Source organism: Argopecten irradians, chromosome 1 (assembly GCF_041381155.1).
Source record: "Argopecten irradians isolate NY chromosome 1, Ai_NY, whole genome shotgun sequence".
Lineage (NCBI taxonomy): Eukaryota > Metazoa > Mollusca > Bivalvia > Pectinida > Pectinidae > Argopecten > Argopecten irradians.
In genome coordinates this window covers 63484564-63512487 of record NC_091134.1, presented here as the reverse complement: position 1 = coordinate 63512487, position 27924 = coordinate 63484564, and the positions used below count along the sequence as shown (strand labels likewise).

The 27924-nt window shown below is 36.1% G+C and overlaps 1 protein-coding gene across 1 annotated transcript; it reads right to left on the bottom strand.

Moving 5' to 3' along the window:
• Window positions 1-6942: 6942 nt before the first annotated feature.
• Window positions 6943-13706, bottom strand: LOC138304887 (G1/S-specific cyclin-D2-like). Its single transcript, XM_069245254.1, has 5 exons — window positions 13126-13706; window positions 11934-12149; window positions 11353-11512; window positions 10132-10268; window positions 6943-9480 (listed from the first exon to the last, which is right to left on the bottom strand). Exons 1-5 carry the CDS (start codon window positions 13321-13323, stop codon window positions 9313-9315), a joined length of 879 nt encoding a protein of 292 aa, XP_069101355.1. The 5' UTR covers window positions 13324-13706; the 3' UTR covers window positions 6943-9312.
• Window positions 13707-27924: the final 14218 nt, after the last annotated feature.

The window sequence follows — 27924 nt, the reverse complement described above, 5'->3', positions numbered from 1 at the left end:
TACATTGCACACCCACAACACGATACGTTGCCAAAATGCTAGCCTTTGCTCCAACTTGGAATGAAACAGTGTGCGAAAAATGTGAAGAACTGTATATAGATCCCGTCTTACATTTTACTACTAAGTGTCAGCATAAAAAATTGGACAGGATTCAATTCATGGAGAAGGTTCTCGCGACATATGGACCGGAAGTGTGCACTTACATTGATGATATATCCCACGAACACTTTTTGAGAATACTGTTCGAAATGGACTGCCAAGAATTCAAAAATATGTTTACCTCAAGGGCAGAATATATGCTGTTTCTTAAAGACGGCGTACAATTTCTAGAAATTTCGTCAAGACATTTTCACCAGTATAAAAACTTGTTCTAAAGAAGCCTTGTTAAAATATCCTGTATGTAGACTTTAATAGAATCTGACTACTCATTTGATATGTAAAACTGTAAAGTTTTGAGAAATCCTTTTATTTTGTAAATCTCATCTTTGAGGAATAAAAAAGAATTGATTGATTTGATAATCTGCATACAAGTGACTGGAACTATATTATAACTGTTTCATTAATTTTCCGTAAATACATGTGTGTTTTTCATTTCATCTATATACTCGCGGGTATCCCCAAAACTGACCTTCTCACCGCCCTCCTCCTGTGCCTGCACTTTACATTTCGTTAATCTGCCGGAATGTGAGACCGGCCCGATAATCTGTCTTATATTAGTATATTAGTACCACTTCCTGTTTTTTTCGGAATGTAACTGCAAGTACCTATGTGATACGAATAAGTGATACCCTTCAACTGTTAAACACTAGCCAGATGGATTGTCGTATAAATATCATTAAATTGGAAAAAAGAAACGTCACTCCATCATCACGCCACTGAGCCGTATCACCTCACCTAAAATCGTCACTATTGACGGATGGTGATAAACCAAAGAAGAAGAAGCAACCTCGCGTACATGGCCAAGCGACATGACGTTACGTCCAACAATTATCAAATTAAAATTCTTCAGCACTTGGATTTTGACATTCTAATTCTTTGTAATACCTTGTGTAGATATCATTTAGTTCATAACTTCACCCTCTATATCCAGCTAGTTTTTGTTATGTTGGTCTGTCGGAATGTAAAGTTGTGAGTTGTACTGTTACGCCGTTGTATCTCACGTGTAGTCCATGATTCTGCTGATATTATACAACGGCGAGTGCATTCTAATACCATTTTAGCTATTTTTATGGTAAATGAAATATCCTCTGTAGTTGGACACTGTAGGAATGTACTTAGGTAAGCTGTAGAATTCTGTTTGTAAACAAATCTCCTTTGCAATGACGTTTTTACTAAAGACTGTCCAAGCGATGCTAATAGTATAAGCTAAAGGATATACATGTTTTGCAATGGAATTGACTTACTCGTTTACATATATCTGCTTTATAAACTTAATTTTCCTTTAATGCACATACCGAAAAGATGCGAATAGGTTCTGGGTAAATGGCTGGCCACGCGCCGTGACATCGCTAAATACCTTTGATAATAGATAGTGCATTTCAGCTTCCGGTGTTACATAAAGCGTAAACGGCCATAGGAGAAGTCTGATGTAACGTAACGCTGTATAATGACAGACATCAGAGAGTGTTTATTCTCGTTAGTCTATCTAGGAGGTCTTGTTTTAATTATATGGATCTAGACCATTGCAGTGACCGGAAGTAAGCCGAGTACAGATTCAGGTCCTTGAACACATAAAATCGCAGGCACATGGAAAACAAGAAGAGCCGCATGTTGTAAGGCATGTTTTTTTTTCTACATGTGCACGTTTGAACATGGAATTCTCATAGGCGCTAGCGAAACAGGCATACACGGTCTATAGTTGCTTATAAAAGTAAGAATCGTTTGTAATTCTGAACAAGATCCACGCGTGATTGTAAATCAGACAAAATTGCAAAATCGAAAAGCTACCGTGTTCGGGACTCCTTTACATGATCTGCCAGGTTTACGTTATATTGTATATAAGGATAATCGTATATCACTGATTTGTAAACTCATAATAACATAGCGGTCGCCATTATAACATCCTCATCCATACGATGCTGTTGGGCTTTATAATTAATCATACAATTAAGATTAAAACCTGTCATTAAAATATACTCTACGACAAAATTTCCAATCGGGACAAAATAGCGGCCTTCGTTCTTATTTCTGAAGGTTGATTTTTAAACGAGATGTACAATTTCATTATAATGATTAACTTGTATACCTCTGGCTACAGCAAAGTGTGAACAAGCATACATAGAGTATACAGATAGCGATTAGCTATGATAATCCATCAACGCTACCCCAGACAACATTCACTCCCTCGGCGATTTAACAACCTTTCATCGAGTAGTCGGCAAACTTACATTTGAAAGATAACGATCTTTGAAAATATATACCTAAAGACTGATGCTAGGAACAAAATCTTTTGTCAATTGAATGCCTAAGGTGAGAGAGGGGAGCGAGTTGGACACCGACTTTTATCACTGGTGTCCGATCACAGGGGTCAGCATGAATGGTCAAGGCTCGGTGTTATTGTGAAGCGCTTTTGATGTCCAGTATCTATAAAACGTGAATCACCAACCGGACAATGCATACCTATCTATCGTGGCCCCTTTACCTACCTATCAGGGATGCCATATGGCAGCTAGTTTTGAGCATGACATAACCGCAGAGGGCACCTGTTTCAGCACACAAAGAGATGCCGCTTCGGACTCAAAACTAAAATTAGAATAAACGAAACCCCGCGTTCAACCACCCATCAAATGTTTTTTTTAAGTCAAATTATATAATCTGGTTCATAGGAATGAATTTCGGATCTGAATGTCTAAATACTGGATCATTGCGATTCAATTTCGCGATAAGTTGATGAGAAGTTTGTGAAGCTATTCGACAAAGCCCGTCTATTTCTGAGTAGGATATCTTTAATATGAGTACCCATTGTTCGTGTACTTTATATTATCTATTACATTTGCATTAGGATATATTATGCGCAAAGCTAATGTATCCAAAGTACATACCGTCACGGATTGTACCGTCATATAGGCGGGTGCTCCGAAAAATAAACGGAAGAATTTACGTTGTTACATACATACAAACATACATACATACATGGTGCACAGATATAAAACCATATTAGTGTTGAAAGCTATATGATACAACAGCCTTAGGATTACTAGTGTGGAATAATTCAGCCAAGTATATCTCACACAGATTGTACAGGATTATTAGTGTGGAATAATTCAGCCAAGTATATCTCACACAGATTGTACAGGATTATTAGTGTGGAATAATTCAGCCAAGTATATCTCACACAGATTGTACAGGATTATTAGTGTGGAATAATTCAGACAAGTATATCTCACACAGATTGTACAGGATTATTAGTGTGGAATAATTCAGCCAAGTATATCTCACACAGATTGTACAGGATTATTAGTGTGGAATAATTCAGCCAAGTATATCTCACACAGATTGTACAGGATTATTAGTGTGGAATAATTCAGCCAAGTATATCTCACACAGATTGTACAGTATTATTAGTGTGGAATAATTCAGCCAAGTATATCTCACACAGATTGTACAGGATTATTAGTGTGGAATAATTCAGACAAGTATATCTCGCACAGATTGTACAGGATTATTAGTGTGGAATAATTCAGACACATATATCTCACACAGATTGTACAGGATTATTAGTGTGGAATAATTCAGACACATATATCTCACACAGATTGTACAGGATTATTAGTGTGGAATAATTCAGCCAAGTATATCTCACACAGATTGTACAGTATTATTAGTGTGGAATAATTCAGCCAAGTATATCTCACACAGATTGTAAGATTATTAGTGTGGAATAATTCAGACACATATATCTCGCACAGATTGTACAGTATTATTAGTGTGGAATAATTCAGACACATATATCTCACACAGATTGTACAGTATTATTAGTGTGGAATAATTCAGACAAGTATATCTCACACAGATTGTACAGTATTATTAGTGTGGAATAATTCAGACACATATATCTCACACAGATTGTACAGGATTATTAGTGTGGAATAATTCAGACAAGTATATCTCACACAGATTGTTTAATACACCAGTCCACCAGAAACAAATTAGGTTTATGTGTTTCTGACGAAGCCAAATTTTCAGGGTTAGTGAAGTCAGAAATTTCTAATGACAAAAATATTATTAAAGATGCTCCACCGCTGACAAATAGTATTTTTTTCTCAATAAAAAACAAAAGCAGACCAACCAGTATTTTTCTTCAGTTACAAAAGTTACTTACTTTACACCATTACCACCATTGAAAAGTTTGAGCTTCTAGTGTTATAATAAAAAGATAAAAAATAATATCTAAAATAATTAATTGCATCCCGAAAAAAATGAATCACTGATTGCGCATGCACCAAAAGCAAAAGAAATTATATTACTTTTTTGTGTTAATAAGACATATATATACATGATTAGACACCAATTATTGTTTAAATGATAAGTATCATTTATGGTCTCTCGACGGTGGAGCATCTTTAAAATACACACTGAACAAAATCAAGAAAGGAAAACCTTAATCACATGATTTATGTTTAGTTATAGATAAATGAAATAAACATAGAACCGTTTTCACATGCATTTCATTGCAGCTTTTCTATCACAAACTTAATAATTATATCTTTATTATGATGTCACAAATGATATCTTGGATAAATTCACATATAAATGTCATCATCGCAAATCTACCCCATAAATATCAAAGTAAGAAGCTTAATTTTATACTCTAACGAGAATTATTTTCTTTTCCTTTTTATCTTCTCACGCCACCTGCATATGGAATATTGATGTCACTTTCTAAATATTGACAAAAAGAGTATAACTTTATTTAACGGTATGCCTAGATTACACTACAAATGATATACAGACTACCCACTCACGTTTATGTGCAGACCTAACCACAAATACTTAAAAACATTTTTAAGGCAGCAAGGTTTCAGCATTTCACAAAAAATCCTAATTTACATAATTTTTTCTGAAGTGTTCATTTAGACCAAATCTTTGTGGCTCAGAACACAAAGAAATCCATTACATCGCGCTAAACTGGGAAACTTTTACGTAATTTACGTGTCATGTGATTATAATGACGTAATTAACGTCACATGACGCATATGTTATGACATAAACGGATACGGCCTTTTAGCGTAAGGGATTGAGCCAGATATGTAAATAACAATGAAAGCGAGGACAAAATTAAATCCCTGAAATATCTCTAATATGTAAGGTAATGACGAGCCATTCACCGCACAAATGTCTTAATCTTATAGATTTAGTTAATATCCTAAGTTATAGGATTCATTTTATAAGTCCGCGGCCGTGGAGTATTTAAACATCGGGTAAGATTATAATTAGGAGGCATGTCAATTTCAGATGAGATTTTGTTAATACTACAGTATGAAAATTGAGATAAACTGTCCGCCATGACAACGACAACATTACATCTCTCAATTTCCAAAATTATTAAATAAATGATATATACAGTATACCTACTGTTTTTATGATTAATATCTATCAACTTGTTTCTGAATGCATCATATTTTGCATGTTCGTTGTACTGTCGTTGTATCTAAATAATATTTTCTTTAATGTCATCAAGGAATTATCGCGATCTATGCCTTTTTTCGACTGTCAACTTGGAAATTCAATTTTAAAATGAAAGGAATCCAAATTTACTTAATGGGCTTTAAACTCATATGAATACCAGTCGGTCTTATTAAGCAGCAGTCAAAAGTTGATTTACAAAATAAAAGTTAGGATTAAAGATGTGACGGACCAGTTCATGTAAAAAAGCTTTCTCGTTCAATATAATGCAATATGCAATATAAAATATATCTCTTCATAATGCGGTATGTTACGATTTATAATTTGGAGTTCAATTGTACAACAGAGAAATGAACAGATATATATAATATATGCTGTTTAATCAATACTGTAAGACCGATTGGTATTCATGTTATTCCATTCATCTAATAGTCCATTAACGATAATTTGCGTTTTTTTTAAGCTTGTGAGTGTGATGGACTAGTCTACAGTATCACTGTGAGTTAATAAGACCAGTCTCATGAATGTACACGACTTTACAACAAAGCCATCTCGTCTGGATTACTTACAATAATACCTATAATATAGTTTCGCCGAGGTCATCTCACTAAGGTAAGCGTATCAGCTAAATACCATAATTAACGCGTAATGTTCATTCACACTCGTTTGTATGGGGAGTAACTTGTGTTTTGTTCCCCGGCTTAGCTCCTAATCACTTCATCTTAATTTTCTCTACAATGAGCTTATGGATTATCGTAATCAGCAAAATGTCCTTACCACATACAACCAAGGACACTGCGTGTGACGTCATCGGGCACTAATTCACCCCTTACAATGTGCATTTTTTTCCTCTATTTTACAGGGATCGGTTTTGGGAAGTTTTATATACTATTAATAAAGAGGAATTCATTCCGTACATAACATCCATGTTCGGTTTTTAGAGTTGATCAGTTTTGGGAAGTTACACTGTACTTGTTTCAGGTCAAAGTCCAGATAAGGTGTTAAGTTTTTCGTCAGTCACAAGATCTTACAGAGTCCGGCGTTAAGTACCAGGTGAAGCTTCTTTTCTGAAGTCAGGCGTAAGTTTTCAGTCAGAAAATGTCAATTGCTAAAATCTATGGTTAGCAACCACGTCAAACTGAAACGTTTGCACAATTGGTTTTATCTCTCCACTTCATTTATTTATAATCTAGTTCTCAATTCTTAAATTTATCTTAATAAATAATTCTTCGGCAAACAAATCAGTTTACGTGAATGGAAACCACAGATTTTGTTATATATTCCTTGTCTTCTGGTTGATAAAATACTCAAATTCACTTTCTCATTACGAACATTTTATTTTATTGCTTTCTATAAAACAAAATAGCTCATTTTTTGGTTTGGGGTCCGGACGGCATATCGACCCCGTCCCAAACATGTGGTCCCCCTCTCACACAGGAAAGGTACAAAACCACGCCCTCTGACAAATCATACCCGAGATGGCCTAACCATCAAAAATCGAAAACGGTTTCCGGATTCATAACCAAAAACCGCATTTCACTCGTACACACTAGCGAGCCTAACAAAGAATGGAACAGTTTCATATACTGTTTTCGTTATAAATCGTTCCAACACACATTTCATCACTTTAAAGAATTTTTTCTAAATCAATTTTAAATAAAAATAAAATGAAGATTATCTCTTTTGAGTCTACATAATTTAAAATCGAATTCTGTAAATAAAAATTAACTCAAAACGACCTTGTTAACTTGACAACTAAAAAGGGTCAGAAATAAAGGGAATTTCTTGGATCTTTTGAAAACTGTTTCCACCTCTCCGATCTCTCTATATTATCCTACTATACGACTTCGTATTCCTCACATTTATTCCAAATACATCTACTCTCGGGTTCAATACTCTCGCATAACGAAAATTGTACAAGATTTGTACCAGTCAACTCGAAAGCCTGCAAGGTACACTATTAGAATCATACTATCACAGACGACATTGCTTTGCAGTTTAACCTTGAAAGACAATATTTCCACCGTATCTATTGCCACTGCCTATCATTCTTTATCGTTAAATGTAAAATAAAAAAAAATACTGCCACAAAAATAAAGCAGGGTAAAAGTTTGGTAGAGAGCTCCCTGTCCAACAATACAAATATCTTCTGGGACTAAAATTAGTCCAGAACTTGCCTATGGGGACCACTTTCCCCAAACTGCCCTATATTTAAACAAGGGGTTAGCGCTCTCAATACATTTACATACGACTTGGCAATCAATATTCAGTTAAAAAAATAAATACAAACTCTCTTCTTCACCAGATCGCAAGTAAAATAGTAAATAGGTTGGATTTTCAGCATACATACAAAAGTTACTTAATACATGGATAGGCATTTCATAACACAAAAATACATTTCTTTGCATTAGGGATGGCGTTTCCCAAGGTAAGTGCGACCGCCTCCAAGTCCGTTATTTAAAAACTGGATAGATTCGGAAGGGTCGAGGTAGAACGTACCTACTAAGGGTACCCAAGTTTCCAAACTCTCTATGAAAAATCAGAGGTAAGATAAGATAGTTTGGGATAGTTTTCTTTTTATCACAATTTAAAATATTTTAAATTTTCATAAGCAAAATACAATGGCACAAATACCAGCTCACTTGCACGAAAGGATACATCGACTTTCTTCATATCCCCCATAATAAATAAATTAGTTCAAAATATCAAAATGCATCGTTTTTTTCAACTACGTTGAAAAAAATATTTTAACTTAAATATAAAATAAATATATATTTGAACACATTTTACGCGAGACCTGAATAAGTCCCGTCGATATCTTTTTCGATGAGTTGATGAAAAGCTTTTCTTGAAATTTTATGATGATATTGGTATTTTGACGTTTAAAATATACCTCTATTCCAACACCCTTGTCCCTTGTTGCACTCGAAAATAACACGCTTAATATCTGGATAGCACTAGATTTACCCGACGGTCGCTGATTCACCATTTACAATTTTTGTCATTCTTTTAGAAATTCCGTCATACCTCCAAACCAGCGACAGTCCGACAACAGATTTCCTCTCTCCTTTTCCAAACACTTAACAAGAAATAATCGCTCAAATTGAAATGGTGAATTTTGGTGACCGCGGTAACAACAGTTGAGGGGGAAGGGGGAAACGGCGAAAAATAAATCTTTTTGTGTCAAAGGTATTTAACATGAAAACTTAATAGCAACATCTTATATACAATAACGTAAGAAAAGGGTTCAACACCTTTGTCCGATAACAAAACTTTTTGAAAAAAAAATGTTTTCGCGGGATTGTTTGGTCCCTTCGAAGTTTGAGACAAGTGAATGAAATGATATCAAGCTGAGCGTTAGAAGTGACACCGGAAAAAAGGCTATATTATTTTTATCACAATTTTTTGAACACATAACACTCTGGTGCCAGGTCTTAACGCTCAACCCGATAAGTTTGATGAGATAAAAGTCTGAACACACAAACCCCTAGATGCCACTAAGGTAGCCATCTTGGGTTTCTCTCCACTGTAGCATCATCACATTATGGGAGCTAGGGATATACCCAACTCTGGTCGTATTGAAGTAAACACTTCATAAGTTTGTATACATAATATATTCGTTGGTTAGACTCAAAATGCAAAAGTTTCTTGGCAGCGATTGGAACAAATGTTTGTGTTTTTCAGAATTTAAAAAACAATATCTTGGACGTCGGTAGGTGTTGTAGGTTGGCCCTCCAAATGATGGTGGTGACTGTGGTCAACTTTAACCATTGGCGCTTCCGACGTTTGCACCATACTGGATAAATTTGTTGCTAGCGTCTGCTCTATTTGTTCTTGGCAAGACCGTAAGCAGTCCTGAAAAACACAATATAAACACAGGTCAACTTCCGACTGATTTGGTATTCAACACGAAGAAAAAAAATTCAAAGTATACCATGCTTTTGACGAAATTGTACATATGCGGTGAAATAAATTTGAACTCAAATAATTATGTAGTCGTAATATAACTAATTTCCAACTGCGTTTTTTGACATTGAAACATGTAGACTTCTGTTCTTTTTTTTCTTTTTTTTTAAAGTTTTGTATAGAAGAAATTCTCACTTTTTTACGGTAAACAAACTCCACGCTAAGTGTCTAAAACCCTAGGGTATTGTCAAATTGGCCAAATTACGCTCGAAATAACAATAAATTGATTGCATAGTCTAACTGCTGGACGCCCTCTATGGTCAGTCTCGGGCCAGGGGTCAAGCTTGGACATAACACACACAGGTGTTGTAAACCTCTGACCCACCAAGGAAGACTGTAGATGTGTCATAAATTAATTTACTACGGCTATTGATTTCAGCCAAAGGTCAATTCACAGTGACTGGTCACTCGGTCAACACTAGTGGCCTTTCATTTAGACAATACTGAAAATACTATTGGATTCTTCTACAGAATTGCTAATACGTCTGGTTTGATATACCTTGCTAAACATCTAACACTCGAAATCATAAGGACACTCACCACATCAATGCTCGTGATCTCGTGAAGCCTTTGTAACAACTGTGAGTTAAGGTCATTGGTTTTTAACAGTCCATGGGCTGCAGCCCCAACACTACCAGCTGCTATCATTGAGGGTGGGTACATCATGAATTTACAATCTGAAAATAAAACATCAAATATTTAGTCAGTATTACAATAACCTAACGTGCATTGTAACTAACATTACGTACGTTATTGGTCATGAAAGGTTTGGATTGGAAAGTATAGAAAGCTTAAACTCTTGATATAAGCTGTGAAAATCCGATATAAAAATCTGTGAAAATCCGATATAAAGTGAAGTTTTGTCACGATATATAAAACGTGGTCTCGTTTTCAAAATTACGGCATTAACTATTTGTTGATTAGCACGTGGTCCCGACTGTCACCTGTCGTTCCGTCACGGAACATGACATGTATATTGGCTTTGTCATCAGATGTTACCTTACAGAATTAAGTACACAGGTCAAAACTATACTCTATCAAGAAACACAGAAATCATAAACAATTCTTAATCAATCAGAATTATTGAAGGGGAACAACTCGGGAAGGCTTATGCACATGTCCATCAGACATATGCACTTAGACTGACGAATGTGCAATACACACATGCTACGGTGACATATAAAATTCGTGTCAGCCTTAAAAATCGTTTTTGGCCCAGAATAATTTACAAGCGTGGCAATAATTGAATACCGAATGGATTACAATGTAAATCGCTTGTGCAATAACCTATATGGTAAAACGCCCTGCTTCCTTAGCCTTAAACCACAAATCCCTTTCAAGTGCTAATCCCAGATTTCCCATATCGCTCACACCTGCATAGCACTGGTCAAGTAAAAATATCACTTCCGTTCTGATAGAGGTCCTATTTCATACAAATAGATTATGACATACTGTCAAAGTCGGTGTTATCAGTCGAGTCTGTCAGGGGGAACACTCAAGTTGAACGCGTGCAATGTACACAGTTACCACGAAAGCATATCGGATTTCACCGCAGCTTTATGAATGGCGATTAAACATAGTAAAACGGAACAGTGTAGAAACCGCATGTACATGGGCACGGCACAACAAATAAAAACATCTGATTTTTGACAAATTCTCAAAATATAACCAATGCATGACAACTGAACAAATTAATTAAAAATTAGGTCAACTACAAAGTTATACATATTTCTACAAGTATATGACGTCACAAGTACTCACCAGTTGAACAGAGTGCCACGAATGTTTGCGCGTGCTTCTTTATCAGGTCACACTTTTCTTTGTCCATACAAAGTCTACTTAGAACATGTTCCAGAAAATCGTGAGGTGTCACAGCAGATAGGTCCCATTTAAGTTTATTAAGAACTATTAATTCCATATCCTGAAACAAACAACATAAATAGTGTACCATTAACCGTACTGTAGATAATTACTGAGAAAGGAAAAGATGAAGTATTTATTTATAGACCGACAGACAATGGAGAAATGCTAGTGTATTTTGCTTCAATTTATCAAGTATGAACCCTGGAATGTAGTTCCGCCAGCACCGATTACCTGAGGCATGGCTAACATACCTGTATAGATATTACCTGTAAATAGGTACTACGTTACTGTCCACCAGCCAACATTTGGCATTTAACCAAACAACATTAGAAAACTTCATCACATTCCGATATTTTTAACCCCAGAAGCAATCATCATAAATACTTTTTATTGGATCTGTAAAATATGAAATCCAGAAATAACTATGATTTATTTCACGAATTGTAATTCCGGTACTATAATCACAAAGAAATATGTACCATCAATTCCTCGATGCCCACAGAATTGTCCGTATAGACAATGAGTTTTTCAGCAGTTAGTGGATTTGTTTCCTTTAATTTTGATGCCAGAAACATGCACACACATCCAAGAAGTTGCAATTTATTCCTGGGAATGTCCATTACTGATAAAAATCTGTCCAAATAATTCATTGCCAGTGGAAATACTTCCTCTTCGCATTTCTGTTCCTCACAAACCTGTAAAAATAAACAAGAATTAAAATTAATATAACTTAACAATATAATTTTGATTCTATGAAATATAAAATCATAAAAAGAACTTCTACTCTAAGTATTTTTGCATGAAAAGTGTATGAGAAATGAACTAAAAAATCTGGAAGTCCCATTTGTCGATTAAATCGATGTATAAGTCTGAATATAAGAGGAATGCAAGTAAATTCGAGCTAAAATTCAAGAAAAATTCACATTGGCTACACAGAACACATGCCCTCAACGGATGGCAGTGCGCATGTATGTATAGCGGCCCCCAACTTTCAGGTTAATTTTCTTTGTTAGGTTGCCCCAGAAAAAAGTCATAAAATTCCCAATTTTGAAGTTATTGCAAAATTTCTTGATGCATTGCACAGCATAAATACCATTCTAGGTGTCCATGGAAAAAAAATTTGAATAAAAGCTTTGATGAATTCGTAGTAATCAATTATGTGAAGCCACCTCTGCAAAAATAGCCGAAAACGTGGGTGTTTTAGACTTAAAAATGCTCTTTAAATATAAATTCAAAAAAATGTTTACACGTATATTTTACATGCAATCCATATACCATCGTAAACTATAGACTTTATACTAACTAACTGTGAAAAAAATATAACTTGATGTTAAGAAATGAAAAAGTTATGGTAAGTTGAAAATAGTGACTTTTTACTAAGTGTGATGGCATTCCATTCCCCGCCATCTTGTATGATGTAGACCAGAGTGGCTGTTCGCTTCAGATTTCATTAAATCATATAAAATAGACTATTTGTACCACAAACATAATTTATATAACATCTTAACAGATATAAAGTGAGCTTTCGGGAAATGTAGTTGTCATATAAATCAATCAATGATAATAAAGAAATACTTTCTTTTCTTCATCAGGTCCTGCCTACTGCTGAGAGGGCCATGAACCCACACACTGCACAATATTGAACGAAAGTAAGAAAAGAAAAATATTTACCTCTAACATCCATTCAGCGACCATTTTTCTCATGTAAGGTTTAATGTCTGTTTGTACACATTTGAAGTATGTTGGTGATGGTTGGTACCGATCTTCTGTTATTAACAAGTTGTTGAGAACACGATCATCTTCAAGTAACACTGGATCTTTGTAAGCTCTCCGGAGCTGTTCAGTCTCACAACACATCAGCATGTTCATTTTGCCGATCGGGTGATGATCACTGTTATAATATATAACTTAAAACGAATACAACTCAATTAAATACAGTGACGATTTCCAGTGAAGAATATAAATAAGACACAGTAGTCCACTTAAACTGTAGACAATCACAAAGTATGCTTCGTAGTCTATTTTATCACAGTCGGCCCTCGCTGAGTAGTTGTCAGAATAAAACCTGGTTCAAGTGATCTTTCGTGTGAGGTAGAAATAGTTAACGGTATATACTGTTTGGCCGGCTATCCAGTGATCGGAAGTAGATTTTGGAAAAATGAATAAGTCGCTGCAGTGTTGCTCACATGAGCGCTCACCGGCCAACAATCTGTCAGTCTCGTCTGGTCTTTATATACCACCCTAGTTCTCGATGTAAAGCAATACATGTGATCTGCGACCAGAGGCACACATTGTCCGCCACTGCGCATGCGTTCAGGGCAGGTTGGGAGAATTTCATCACTGAATGTAGGTGATTTTCTCTTAAATATAGATTATCCTTATCGATATTTACACAATTTTAAGATAAATATAATTATGATACATATATCTATATACTAACAGAGTATCGACATTTTTAATGAATCAAATCGACGCAATAATATTCCGTTTTTCAGCTGAAGACAGGAAAATGAATATTCATGACCTTTCTGCCGTAAACAATGCTAGTAACATTCGCCGACTAACTGGGGTTGAACAGCGGCTATCTAGCGGTCATTCCGAAGATTGACCAAGGGAAAAATATTTCTAGATGAAGTTTACTAGACGCAACGTAGATTGGAATAAACACAATGATTTTGATTTCAACAGGTCTGTTAGTGGGATTTTCTTTGTTTCGACAGTTTACTTGCCAGTTTCACCGGCTGATAGGAAACCGACCACGTTTTAGGCAGGAAATTGGTCATTAAATACTACAAACAGGAATATTTTACAGAAACAATTGACTTAATCAGTTTTTTATATACATTTTAATATATGTATGCTGATAATAAATAACTTTATTTTAAATTAAATACAATAGCGTTGCCGGCCCGGGTTTCTATTTATAGATGAAGTAGGCCACCCGAACTGAACGACTACGTGAACCAATGATTGCACACAGTCGCCGGCGATCGTATCTATGAATGAGAAATGGAAGCATTCCAGAGCTAGTGAGAACATTTGTGAATGAAATTTACTCTCTTGACGAAGCTCCGCCCACCCGCCAGCTGCGATAATCTGATTGGCTGGCGTTTCCAGTGTCACAACAGAAACCGCGCCTTTGATGGATTGATGTATTATACTTGGATCTCTTCTCGTTGGTTAATTTGTTTTATAATAAAAAAAAATCCTTCTATATTTCAAAGACAACTATGCAGAGTCAGGACAATTTTACAAAATTATAAATTCGCTGTCCCCGTTCTATTTAAAGAATACATAAGCCAATACTGACGATAATTTTTGTTTGATTATCCCGCGATAATGAAATACATGAGTGTTTTTTCAAATCGCCAAACAAAAGAAACGTGATATTTAATTCGCTTAAACGTACTGGATTGTCTTAAAACGAAGCAAGATAATATAAACGTACTTGGTTGCCTTAAAACTAAGCAAGATAATATAAACATACTGGATTGTCTTAAAACTAAGCAAGGTAATATAAACGTACTGGATTGTCTTAAAACTAAGCAAGATAAAAATAATTTTTATATATGGTTATCACTTCAGTTTGTACTCAAGACTTTCCCCTAATATTTCTAGCCAACTTCAGACCCTAAAGTCCAAGATGTTTTACATAGAGCAGACGCAGTGACTAGTTGAAAGAGGTTGTTGATATGAAAAAAATTGACGAAAGTCTAAGCTTAAGTGACGCTTGTATTTTTAGAAGTAAAGAATAATTGGATTTCAGTGCGTCACTGAATTCATGTATTAGGATAGACGTCAGACGATCGAATCAATTTTTATTTCATATTGTTTCCTATTAGGACATCTATGAAAAAGTAACAATTATGTGCTTTTCTGTCTTAACTTGGTACCTTTTGGCAAAACCGTCCACCGACACCCTCCGATTAAGAGATTGGCATTTGACGGGAGATATAGGTAGCTGATTACTGTCAGGATATACGTAACATGGAACATACATTACGTACCACTGCCCGGCCCCCGGGGATGTGTCGAGAAGTTTGATATGTCAATCATATTTAATCCTTTATTGCTATTTTACAGGCGAAACACAAACTTGTTTACTGTAGTAGTCGTGACACAAGTCCTCATGTAAACAATTCTATCAGTATCAATTAACTGGCACGTGTTATAGGACATAGAGATAGGTAAACCGGTTAATCTTAATATACTCTATATATAGAAACTATGGAAAGTGACAGAAATTGGATCAGTAGTCATAGAGCCACAGAAAATCGGTTATATTATATGATTGATCTTGTCTCCGAAATTTAACAGAGTTGAACCGTTAATTACGGAGAGTATACATACATGTACAGAGTCGAATTCACTGATTACAGAGAGTATACATACATGTACAGAGTCGAATTCACTGATTACAGAGAGTATACATACATGTACAGAGTCGAATTCACTGATTACGGGATTATATAGAGTTGAATCTGTCAGTTACTGATTGATATAGAGTTATATATGTCAGTTATGGAGAAATAGAATTGAATCTTGAGGATATTTATCAATAGTTAAATATACCTATACAAAAGACGGAAACACAGTTGAATTCATCAAAAATGAAAAAAAAAGATCAGGAATAAATTGTATCTGCGTGTTAATTATAGAGATAACTTAAGTTTAGTTTGTTCATTGTAGAGAGGCTGAGTTAATTCTGTCACGGAGATATATACAAAATAATCCACAAGTGATGAAATCTTCAATAGCTGAACCAATTGAAAGAAGTTTCAAGTTTCACCTTGATAAATTATTGTAGAAAGACATTAAGAAATATTTTCCTTTGTCTGTTGAACTAGACTGAAAATGAATGATTTTATTCATACCATCCACAAGTAACTACTGTGGGACTACCATACTGATTTGAAATGAATAAAATCGACTTTAATATTGATTAGTGAAGAAAGACTGTCTGCTATTATATCTAAGTCTCTGCTGCTATGCACTAGTTACGAAACAACGATATCATTACATTTCACTTCAAGGCCATCGCATGCTGTGTTTGTTCAACATCTGGAATATAATTTTTATTCTGCATTTTAGATTTTACGGCTCAACATGTTCCAACACGTTTAGTGTAGGAAGGGACGTAACTCCGATAAATAATTGCGTTTCCATAACACACCGGTTCCTAGGGTAACAAGGGAAACAAATCCGTCTAACTTACAACATGCCCGTGTCCCACCTCAAAGAACAGTTTTTGTTTCTTTTTGTCTTTGTCAAAAGTTTTAAAGTATTCCCATGCTCATCATGTATTGTTAGATCAACAAAATGATATATCCAGTCAAAGCGCGAAAGCGGGACACTTTATAGGCCTATTTGAAGAATTAATATTAAGGTATCAGTTGATTTAATCAAAAATAATATTAAATCACTTAGGCTAACCGTTTAATGCGTATTTCCGCGTACAGATAACAATAGCTTAAATACCTTATAATAACTTCCGTATGACGGACAACACGCGGACAGCACGCATCTCTGATCTAGGTGGAATTAACATTAACACGATTTACATAAACATTTTTTTTTGTATTTTCATTACATTAAAGTCTCCCTTTGGTTTACATCAATAATTTTGATAATACGGAAGTTGGTGTCATCGCGTCCCTACTAAAACCTTTCAGACAACATGTTGCGTACAGAGTTCTAAATAAATAAGATAGAAATCTTTCATAAATAAACAAAATTGTCTCATAAAATACAAGGATCATTAGAGCCATTTCTACTTTTGAGTGTTAGAACAAATAAATGATCCATGATATTATGAACAGAAAAACGAGGGACCCTCACGTTTTGTTAGAAGACGCATCACATTTAAATGACGCTTGGTATCACTGTATATTTTCTGTATTCTCTATGCCCTCCCCCTTCTCTCTCCAAAGCAATTAACATCTCCATTTCCTCCTCAAAAGAATCTACCTTCTCTCTCTATCACAGCTAATCTCCCTTGGCCGTCCTCTCTCTATTACAAACAATCTTCTATGGCCGTCCTCTCCCTATCACAATCTTCCTTGGGCGTCCTCTCTGTATCTCAATCTTCCTTCGCCCTCTCTCTATCATAAACAAACCACCATTCTTCGCCATTCTCTGCCACAATCAAACTACCTCCTCTTTTTTCTGCAACAAAACCTTCTCCGGTACCTGTCCAAAACAAATCATCATTCCGTCGTTCTGCACCGAACAAACTACATTCTCCATTCTCTATCTCAAACAAACTCCATTCTCCATTCTCTGTCCCAAACAAACTACATTCTCCATTCTCTATCTCAAACAAACAACGTTCTCCATCTCCGTCCCAAACAAACTACCTTCTCCATTCTCTGTCCCAAACAAACTACATTCTCCATTCTCTGTCCCAAACAAACTAAATTCTCCATTCTCTGTCCCAAACTAACAACGTTCTCCCTTCTCTGCCCCAAACAAACTACCTTTTCCATTCTCTGTCCCAATCAATCTACATTCTCCCTTCTCTGTTCCAAACGAACAACATTCTCCATTTTCCTTCCCAAACAAACCACATTCTCCATTCTCTGTCCCAAACAAACTACATTTTCTATTCTCTGTCCCAAACAAACTGCATTCGCCATTCTCTGTCCCAATCAATCTACATTCCCCATTCTCCAAACTGCATTCTACATTCTCAATCCCAAACAAACTACCTTTTCCATTCTCTGTCCCAATCAATCTACTTTCTCCCTTCTCTGTCCCAATCAATCTACCTTATCTCCCCTTCTCTGTCTGTCCATCCCAAACTAACTACATTCTACATTCTCAATCCCAAACAAACTACCTTTTCCATTCTCTGTCCCAATCAATCTACTTTCTCCCTTCTCTGTCCCAAACTAACTACATTCTCCCTTCTCTGTCTCAAACAAACTAAATTCTCCATTCTCTGTCCCAAGCAAACTACCTCCTCCATTCTCTGTCCCAATCAATCTACATTCTCCCTTTTCTTTTCCAAACAAACAGCATTCTCCATTCTCTGTCCCAACAAACTACTTTCTCCCTTCTCTCGCAAAACAAACTACCGGCTCCATTCTTTATCTCAAACAAACTACATTCTTTATTCTCCGTCACAAACAAACTGCATTTTTCATTCCCTGTCCCAAACAAACTACATTCTCCATTCTCTGTCCCAAACAAACCACATTCTCCCTTCTCTGTCCCATTCAATCTATATTCTCCATTCTCCACCCGAAATAAACTAAATTCTCCATTCTCTGTCCCAAACTTACTACATTCTTCATTCTCTGTTCCAAACAAACTACATTCTCCATTCTCTGTCACAAACAAACTACCTTCTCCATTCTCTGTCACAAACAAACTACCTTCTCCATTCTCTGTCCCAAACAAAATACCTTCTCCATTCTCTGTCCCAATCAAATTACATTCTCCCTTCTCTGTTTCAAACAAACTACCTTCTCCATTCTCTGTCCCAAACAAACTACCTTCTCCATTCTCTGTCCCAAACAAAATACCTTCTCCATTCTCTGTCCCAATCAATCTATATTCTCCATTCTCTGTCCCAAACAAACTACCTTCTCTATTCTTTGTCCCAAACAAACTACCTTCTCCATTCTCTGTCCCAAACAAACTACATTCTCCATTCTATGACCAAAACAAACTACATTCTCCATTCTATGCCCAAAGCAAACTAACTTCTCCATTCTATGCCCAAAACAAACCGCCTTCTCCATTCTATGCCCAAAACAAACTACCTTCTCCATTCTATGCCCAAAACAAACTACCTTCTCCATTCTATGCCCAAAACAAACTACATTCTCTATTCTATGCCCAAAACAAACTACCTTCTCCATTCTATGCCCAAAACAAACCGGCTTCTCCATTTTATGCCCAAAACAAACCGCCTTCTCAATTAGCTGTTCCAAACTAGCTACATTTTCTATTGCTTTATCCTCAATAACATACCTTTCAGAGATACATATCTTTTTTGTAAAATGCCACCAAAATGTCTCTACTGATTTCACATTAACTCGTTTGCATCATTGGTAAAGTTAATTTGTTGTTGCACATAACAAATGTTTTATTTTACCTTTTATAGTGTTTAAACTGTGTTCTATTAAGGCTGTTTAACCTTGAGTGATTTCTCAGGGACATTACGAACTGTTACAAATCGATAGTCACCAATCACCCAGGTGTTAATCTTATCAAGATATATACATTTAAACGCAATTTAGGTATCATTATACTTACTTATTTATACATACCTATTACGTAAAAATGTTATTGGAATACAAAGATATCTGTCCTCCTGATCGGATAATTAGCTCATTGTATATAGAGCATAGCAGGTAACTCCACTAATACAGGCCCAAGGTCTACGGATCGGAACCATCGGCCGACTTTTAACCTCAAATATTTCGCCGTGTAATTGTGTGGAAAACAAATACTCGAATATCCCCTACATTGAAGGCTGTCCATTTGTATCAGTATAATCTTACACAAAACTATGTTAATTGGCACCAAATAGAGAAATACCTGGCCAAAGACAATGGCCCCTAATATGCACCTGTGGTTCGTAGTACTACACATACCAGCATACACAGGCCCCCTACCATGTGTAAATTAGAACAACACGTGATCAATTATTGAAGACATGTTTACAAATATGAAAACAAAAGTAGTTTTCGTGCTATTTTAAGGCGTAAGGCACACATGAACAATGGGATACCTATTTTTGTATTGTAATGTTTATCATAAAAGAAAACTAAAGTAAAACCTGCCATAGTGACCACCTCTGTAAAAAGACCCTGCTACATAAGATTACAGGACCAGGATTCCAAATGACCGATTTCAACACAACCTGTGCATAAAGACCACCTTTCTATTAAGACCATTGGGAGGTCTATATAGAGAGTATTCGTTAACCTTTAGATTTTGATTATTGCCCTTGTTGGTCTTCAATTTTTAGTGTTGAAGGATGTAAGCAACATTAAGAAACAATCACAAACTAAAAAGGAAATTAAACCGCCTAAATGTTTTCATAGAATTAAGTTATAAAATATTCTAAAACAAAAATGGACGCAACCAGACGGGATTGACATGCTCATAAAATACAATGTGTAGCCTTGGCCGCAAAGGAATCATGTTACTTTCAAATACATGTTGAATTAACAATAGATTTACTACGAAACTAATGTATAGCTTTGGTTGATGAAGTTGAGGTCGAGCGTTCGGTACGTAACCTAAGTCACTTCCGTATGATTTATTGAAATGTCCGTTTCGTTCACGATACATGTTTCATTTCTGTAACAACCGGAAGTTTGGAAAAAAAAACTACGAAAGAATGAGAAAAGAATTGTCTTTCCGTCGATAATTTTGTCCCTATGAATGTGACCTTGGGAATTTAAGATTGCCATGGCTATTGATTATGTGTAAAGAGATTGAAAGTAATCAACTCTGTCTGTGTTCAATAGCTATCGAACACGGACCTTAAAACACGAAGGATTTGTCTACGAGATGATAAGTGTAGTGCAAACAGTTCCAAATATACCGGAGACAAACTTTAACGACGTCTTCAAAGGAAACGTCTTGAAATGTGAACCAGAACATTTGGTAAATTAGCCGGAATTTCAAATGCCATCATTATCACAGAAAAGGTTTCGGTAAAACACACCCCAACTGCTATATCATACCATGTCTCGGACCTGTGAGAAAGTCTATCGAGTATGGAGGTTAATATCTTATCAAATATATACAGACATTTATCTTTACATATGATTCAATTTTCTGCCGTAATCGAGTTGCGGTGTATGATATTTGTATAACTCTAAAGCCATGTTATCACGGCTCTCTTGTCCGTCTTTATAGAAATGTCGACTTCGTACACATGTATTTACAAATTGAGCGACCAGGTCATTTTAAAATGTCAATAATTTGCCGGTGAGTAGGTATAGGTGTATGTTGACATTACGATAGGCCAAGCCTATGTCGAGAGGTGTAGATAATATATGGGGGAGCGTCTGTAGGGCGATACACATAACCCTTAGGGTCGACAGTCGATTCCTCTCTGGTCACCGCCAAGTACGGATAATCCTTTTGACCATTTAGTCATTTCGATTGCTTAATTCTCTACTGATTATGCCAGAAAGATGCTGTTTTTGGAGTTTTGGTAATTAGATAATAGATATATTACCTGAATGTTAATGACATATTTCATTATTTAACGAATAGATTCACTATTTCGTAATCATATCTACTCCTGTAAGACCTATTCCAACTACAATTCGTGGATTCGATATTTTCCAGGTTCTGACGAAGACTCCATTTCCGTTTGAAGCGGAGCGTCGTTGACCAGCTACAGATGATATGATATATTTGGAGGTTTCAGAATCGATTCAGGTTTAAATAATGTTTCTATTGTATATGATGCCCATGTGTCGATCGAAGGCTTTAAAAGAAAGAGTTTACATGAGTTGGTTGTGTGCCGAATTGCTATCATCATTGGTTATAAAAGGTTCTGGTATCCGGAGGGATATTATGCAGAAATATAAAGATGGTCAAACGCCGTGCCATTGTCCTAGAAAACAAGCTCAACAGTGTCTGTCTGTCTGTCTGTCTGTCTGATAACACAGGGCTTCCATTACAAGTCTGGCCATGAGACGGACGTCATCAGAGAGAGACCAAAGGAAAAGGAAGGCAGATGGACATGAGGACGATTGCAAAAACTCCCCTCATCATCCAAATAAAGCTAATTCTCAAAACATCTAATCACCGGCCACTTTATAACGACACGATAGTGCTATCTTACTGAAGTGTACTACCCAAAACACAAAACATCTAACCACCGGCCACTTTATACCGACATGATAGTGCTATTTTACTGTAGTGTACTACCCAAAACATCTAACCACCGGTCACTTTATACCGACATGATAGTGCTATCTTACTGTAGTGTACCACCCAAAACACAAAACATTTAACCACCGGCCACTTTATACCGACATGATAGTGCTATCTTACTGTAGTGTACTACCCAAAACACAAAACATCTAACCACCGGTCACTTTATACCGACATGATAGTGCTATCTTACTGTAGTGTACTACACAAAACATCTAACCATCGGTCACTTTATACCGACATGATAGTGCTATCTTACTGTAGTGTACTACACAAAACACAAAACATCTAACCACCGGCCACTTTATACCGACATGATAGTGCTATCTTACTGTAGTGTACTACACAAAACACAAAACATCTAACCACCGGTCACTTTATACCGACATGATAGTGCTATCTTACTGTAGTGTACTACACAAAACATCTAACCACCGGTCACTTTATACCGACATGATAGTGCTATCTTACTGTAGTGTACCACCCAAAACACAAAACATCTAACCACCGGCCACTTTATACCGACATGATAGTGCTATCTTACTGAAGTGTACTACACAAAACACAAAACATCTAACCACTGGTCACTTTATACCGACATGATAGTGCTATCTTACTGAAGTGTACTACACAAAACACAAAACATCTAACCACCGGCCACTTTATACCGACATGATAGTGCTATCTTACTGTAGTGTACTACACAAAACACAAAACATCTAACCACCGGCCACTTTATACCGACATGATAGTGCTATCTTACTGTAGTGTACTACACAAAACACAAAACATCTAACCACCGGTCACTTTATACCGACATGATAGTGCTATCTTACTGTAGTGTACTACACAAAACATCTAACCACCGGTCACTTTATACCGACATAATAGTGCTATCTTACTGTAGTGTACTACCCAAAACACAAAACATCTAATCACCGGCCACTTTATAACGACACGATAGTGCTATCTTACTGAAGTGTACTACACAAAACACAAAACATCTAACCACCGGCCACTTTATACCGACATGATAGTGCTATCTTACTGTAGTGTACTACACAAAACACACAACATCTAACCACCGGCCACTTTATACCGACATGATAGTGCTATTTTACTGTAGTGTATCACCCAAAACACAAAACATCTAACCACCGGCCACTTTATACCGACATGATAGTGCTATCTTACTGAAGTGTACTACCCAAAACACAAAACATCTAACCACCGGTCACTTTATACCGACATGATAGTGCTATCTTACTGTAGTGTACTACAAAACACAAAACATCTAACCACCGGTCACTTTATACCGACATAATAGTGCTATCTTACTGTAGTGTACTACACAAAACACAAAACATCTAACCACCGGCCACTTTATACCGACATGATAGTGCTATTTTACTGTAGTGTACCACCCAAAACACAAAACATCTAACTACCGGTCACTTTATACCGACATGATAGTGCTATTTTACTGTAGTGTACTACACAAAACATCTAACCACCGGTCACTTTATACCGACATAATAGTGCTATCTTACTGTAGTGTACTACACAAAACACAAAACATCTAACCACCGGCCACTTTATACCGACATGATAGTGCTATTTTACTGTAGTGTACTACACAAAACATCTAACCACCGGCCACTTTATACCGACATGATAGTGCTATCTTACTGTAGTGTACTACACAAAACATCTCACCACCGGTCACTTTATACCGACATGATAGTGCTATCTTACTGTAGTGTACTACACAAAACACAAAACATCTAACCACCGGCCACTTTATACCGACATGATAGTGCTATCTTACTGAAGTGTACTACACAAAACATCTAACTACCGGCCACTTTATACCGACATGATAGTGCTATCTTACTGAAGTGTACTACCCAAAACACAAAACATCTAACCACCGGTCACTTTATACCGACATAATAGTGCTATCTTACTGTAGTGTACTACCCAAAACACAAAACATCTAATCACCGGTCACTTTATACCGACATGATAGTGCTATCTTACTGTAGTGTACTACCCAAAACACAAAACATCTAATCACCGGTCACTTTATACCGACATGATAGTGCTATTTTACTGTAGTGTACTACCCAAAACACAAAACATCTAACCACCGGTCACTTTATACCGACATGATAGTGCTATCTTACTGAAGTGTACTACCCAAAACAAAAAAACATCTAACCACCGGTCACTTTATACCGACATGATAGTGCTATCTTACTGTAGTGTACAACTCAAAACACAAAACGTGTAACCACCTCACTGAAGTAAATTTTTGGGGATTCACCAAATCGCGTTGTATATTATAGAACTATCTCACATATAGACTACATCTTCCTGACAGTTGTCGAATGTTCAGTATTTCCAGTGACGTGGTCATACACGTACGGAACACAATGACAGCCTGACAGAGTGATATTCCTCCTATTGTCTATATAGGGAACAGTAACATCGCTGTCCACGCTGGTAAAGTGAAATTTAAGCAGCTACAGTGTATGTCATTAAAAGGTAACATTATCTATTGTGTTGAATAGCTCGTTAAGTAGCCATTGTAAAAAGGACCTACAATGTACATCAGAATATCAATAATATTTTTGAAGCGGCAAAAAAGGTCCTGTCAAAATCAATCGATGGCCAAATAGTTTGGCGATTACGATAAAATACTTGGCGGTTTACTTTCTATTAATATTTACATTACTATACATATGTGAAGATAGACTATTGTTAAACGTATTGAATTGTTCTGTTGAAAATCGGCTCTGCCATTTATAAAGGACTTTTGTCCGGGGAGTATGAAAATAAACGTATCTACCTGTCACAGTTATGGCAATATCACAGGTGTATGGAAGGTTAAACAAGGTCACGAGATTAAACAAATTTTAATTTAATCTGGTAGAACTAATTGGATTGGGATAAAATGGTCTGCTAATTATCGAAATCGTGCGTAATTGAACCTGTTCCTGTCTGGGCGAGATACAATCATTGGATTACACACACCTGTCATGTTTTTAAGACTCCTGCTTTGACCATCGTCTTAAGGCTTATCTAAGTATGGTTGTTGCTACTCGTATCTCAGTATTATCGGGTTACTAAAGCTTACTAAGGGTCAACATGCACTCAGCTAGGAAGCCCTATTAGAGAACCGTGATTCAAAAAGTAATTTTCATGATAGTTTTACAAAAAATATGGCAAACAAACGTTAAAAATATAAATGTCTTCCAATAATTTCTTCTATATGCAAAAATGTATTTAGGCTTTGCAGAATTGTATTAACATACTGCATGATAAGCTTGCACCTATTTTATTAGTTGGATTAACATGCAAATGAGTTTTATACGCAAGCCAAGGATGTTGTTGCAATCATATTGGACTGTAGTCAGATATTAAGATATAATCCAACCCCCACCCATACATTCACCCCACTTCAGTAACGAATCGCTGGATAGCCAGTCACATAACTCTCCATAGCCGTATTATAATTTCAAGGATCTATTTTCCTACATTCGTTTTGTGCAAAACGGATGATTTGTTATTAGTTTAAATGATATACACTGTATTTTATCTCACTTCCCTGTTCGGTATTATTTCCTGTAATGTTTTATATAAATAAAATGTCATTGTTTGTTACATGTATACGTGGCGCTATGTGATTCTGTAAATTAGGACACATTTCTGTGATACTACGAAAAGTCACGTAACATGCGACACCTTTTCGTGATCTATACTTGCAAGTATACCCGAAATTGACAATGACTTACTTTTTTAACTCTAGGTATACAATGTAACATGCTTGATAACAGTAAATACTGTAAACATGGTTTTGTTAGATGAACGGCCATATCGATCTTTGTTAGAATGAACAGTATGGAGCTGATTGGCTGATAGAGGTACATGTACACCCAGCATCGCTCTATTGTTTTTACAGTCACGTGATTATCCCAGGGGATTAGAAGTGATTTATCATCGAGCCCTCTCACATGACGGAAACAGTACATTGATTGACTGGGAAAATAATAAAATAATTTCCGCAATAATCCGTCATTGAAATCCGGAAATGTGTGCCCGTGTCCGTTTTGCAATTAATTGATACGTTTACCAGATTTTGATTGGATAGAGCCATTTCTGTACTGTAGCTATGTTTATGTCGGAATCAACTAATATATTAATATCTAATCCAACATTGATGTTTCACTTCAATATATCCAACAACACAGCTTATAAAGTCCTGGTTCAGAATACGTATTAACAGGTACACATCAATAAATTATGTCAATTTTCAGCCAAAAGTGCTCTATTAGTCCAATTTCCTATAATCTATCTACATTTTGATTGCAAATCACTTTACACGGATCGATAAGCTGTATAGACCTACTAATTTACATACATATTGCACTATATGTATGTCTCCAGATAACCAATCAAAACTCATTTCCTTACATTCCACTTCCCTGAGTCGGTTCTCCACAGCGATTCTGTATTTGTGTATTGAAAGATCAAATCGAACTTAAAGGTTTATCGATAAAATATATTAAATTCATAACATTTTATTTCCTCTAAGGATTGGATTTTAAACAAGACAGATGATATTTGGGAGCCCGCTGCCTGTTCATGTGTGCTTTGTAGGGCTTTTACACATGTCGTATATAAACACGAGGACATTAAACCACACGGAAGCTCGGCTTCACCACTGTGATCGAGACACACCAGATCTGTACTAGATCTATAGCTTGTGAAGTTGTTAGGGAACACTAAAGGGTTTCAATTTTATTCACATGATAAACAGATACAGTGGAATCATTTTACTCAACACGCCGATTTTTTCCAATAAGATTTTCTGCGAAAAAAAACCCACATTGATATACGTGAACTATTATACATGCATTTGGTCGAAAAATGGAACAAAATTGTAGCAAGTAATTGAAATTACATAGATAAAAAAATAAAATGATTCTGAAATTGGTTGCCACTTCGTTAACCAATTATATGACGTGGTTGTACAGACACTTCTGTTGTAACCTGTTTCTAGAAACTGCTGACTCCATAATTATAAACTAATTGACTCACTTCTATATACAATGTATTGAGAATAAGCTTGTTAGTGTCAAAATGGCAGCTCCAACTGCATTTCAACGAAGGAATTCCGAGAAATATTATATGAAATATAAATTCATATTTTCATTACAAACCTACCAAGCGCAGTTGGCATTCATCATTCTATGAACTATCATCCGCTCATTATGACGTCATTATGATTGTGACGTCATCATTGTCGTCTTTGACGATAACGAATTCTTTAGTGATTTCATCATAGAATTGTTATCAAAAGTAAATATAAGCATTGAACATGTTTGATGTGGCATTCAGAGTGCTTCAGTGGAGTCAGCTAAGCAGTGTGCTTCAGTGTGATAACACTACAACTTCTACACTATCACAAGGAAAATCATGTCCTACCACAGCCTCCCAAAACAACTAATTACCGCATGTCTTACCACAGCCTCCCAAAAATAACCAATTACGGCA

What these genes read in the sequence shown, in the direction of transcription:
- LOC138304887 (XM_069245254.1), bottom strand. Translation starts at nt 13,323, where the DNA reads ATGAACATGCTGATGTGTTGTGAGACTGAACAGCTCCGGAGAGCTTAC. An exon ending in TCGCTGAATGGATGTTAGAG is followed by an intron (nt 12,150 to 13,125) that starts GTAAATATTTTT and finishes TTATTTTTACAG; the next exon opens with GTTTGTGAGGAACAGAAATG. An exon ending in CGTGGCACTCTGTTCAACTG is followed by an intron (nt 10,269 to 11,352) that starts GTGAGTACTTGT and finishes TTTTATTTTCAG; the next exon opens with ATTGTAAATTCATGATGTAC.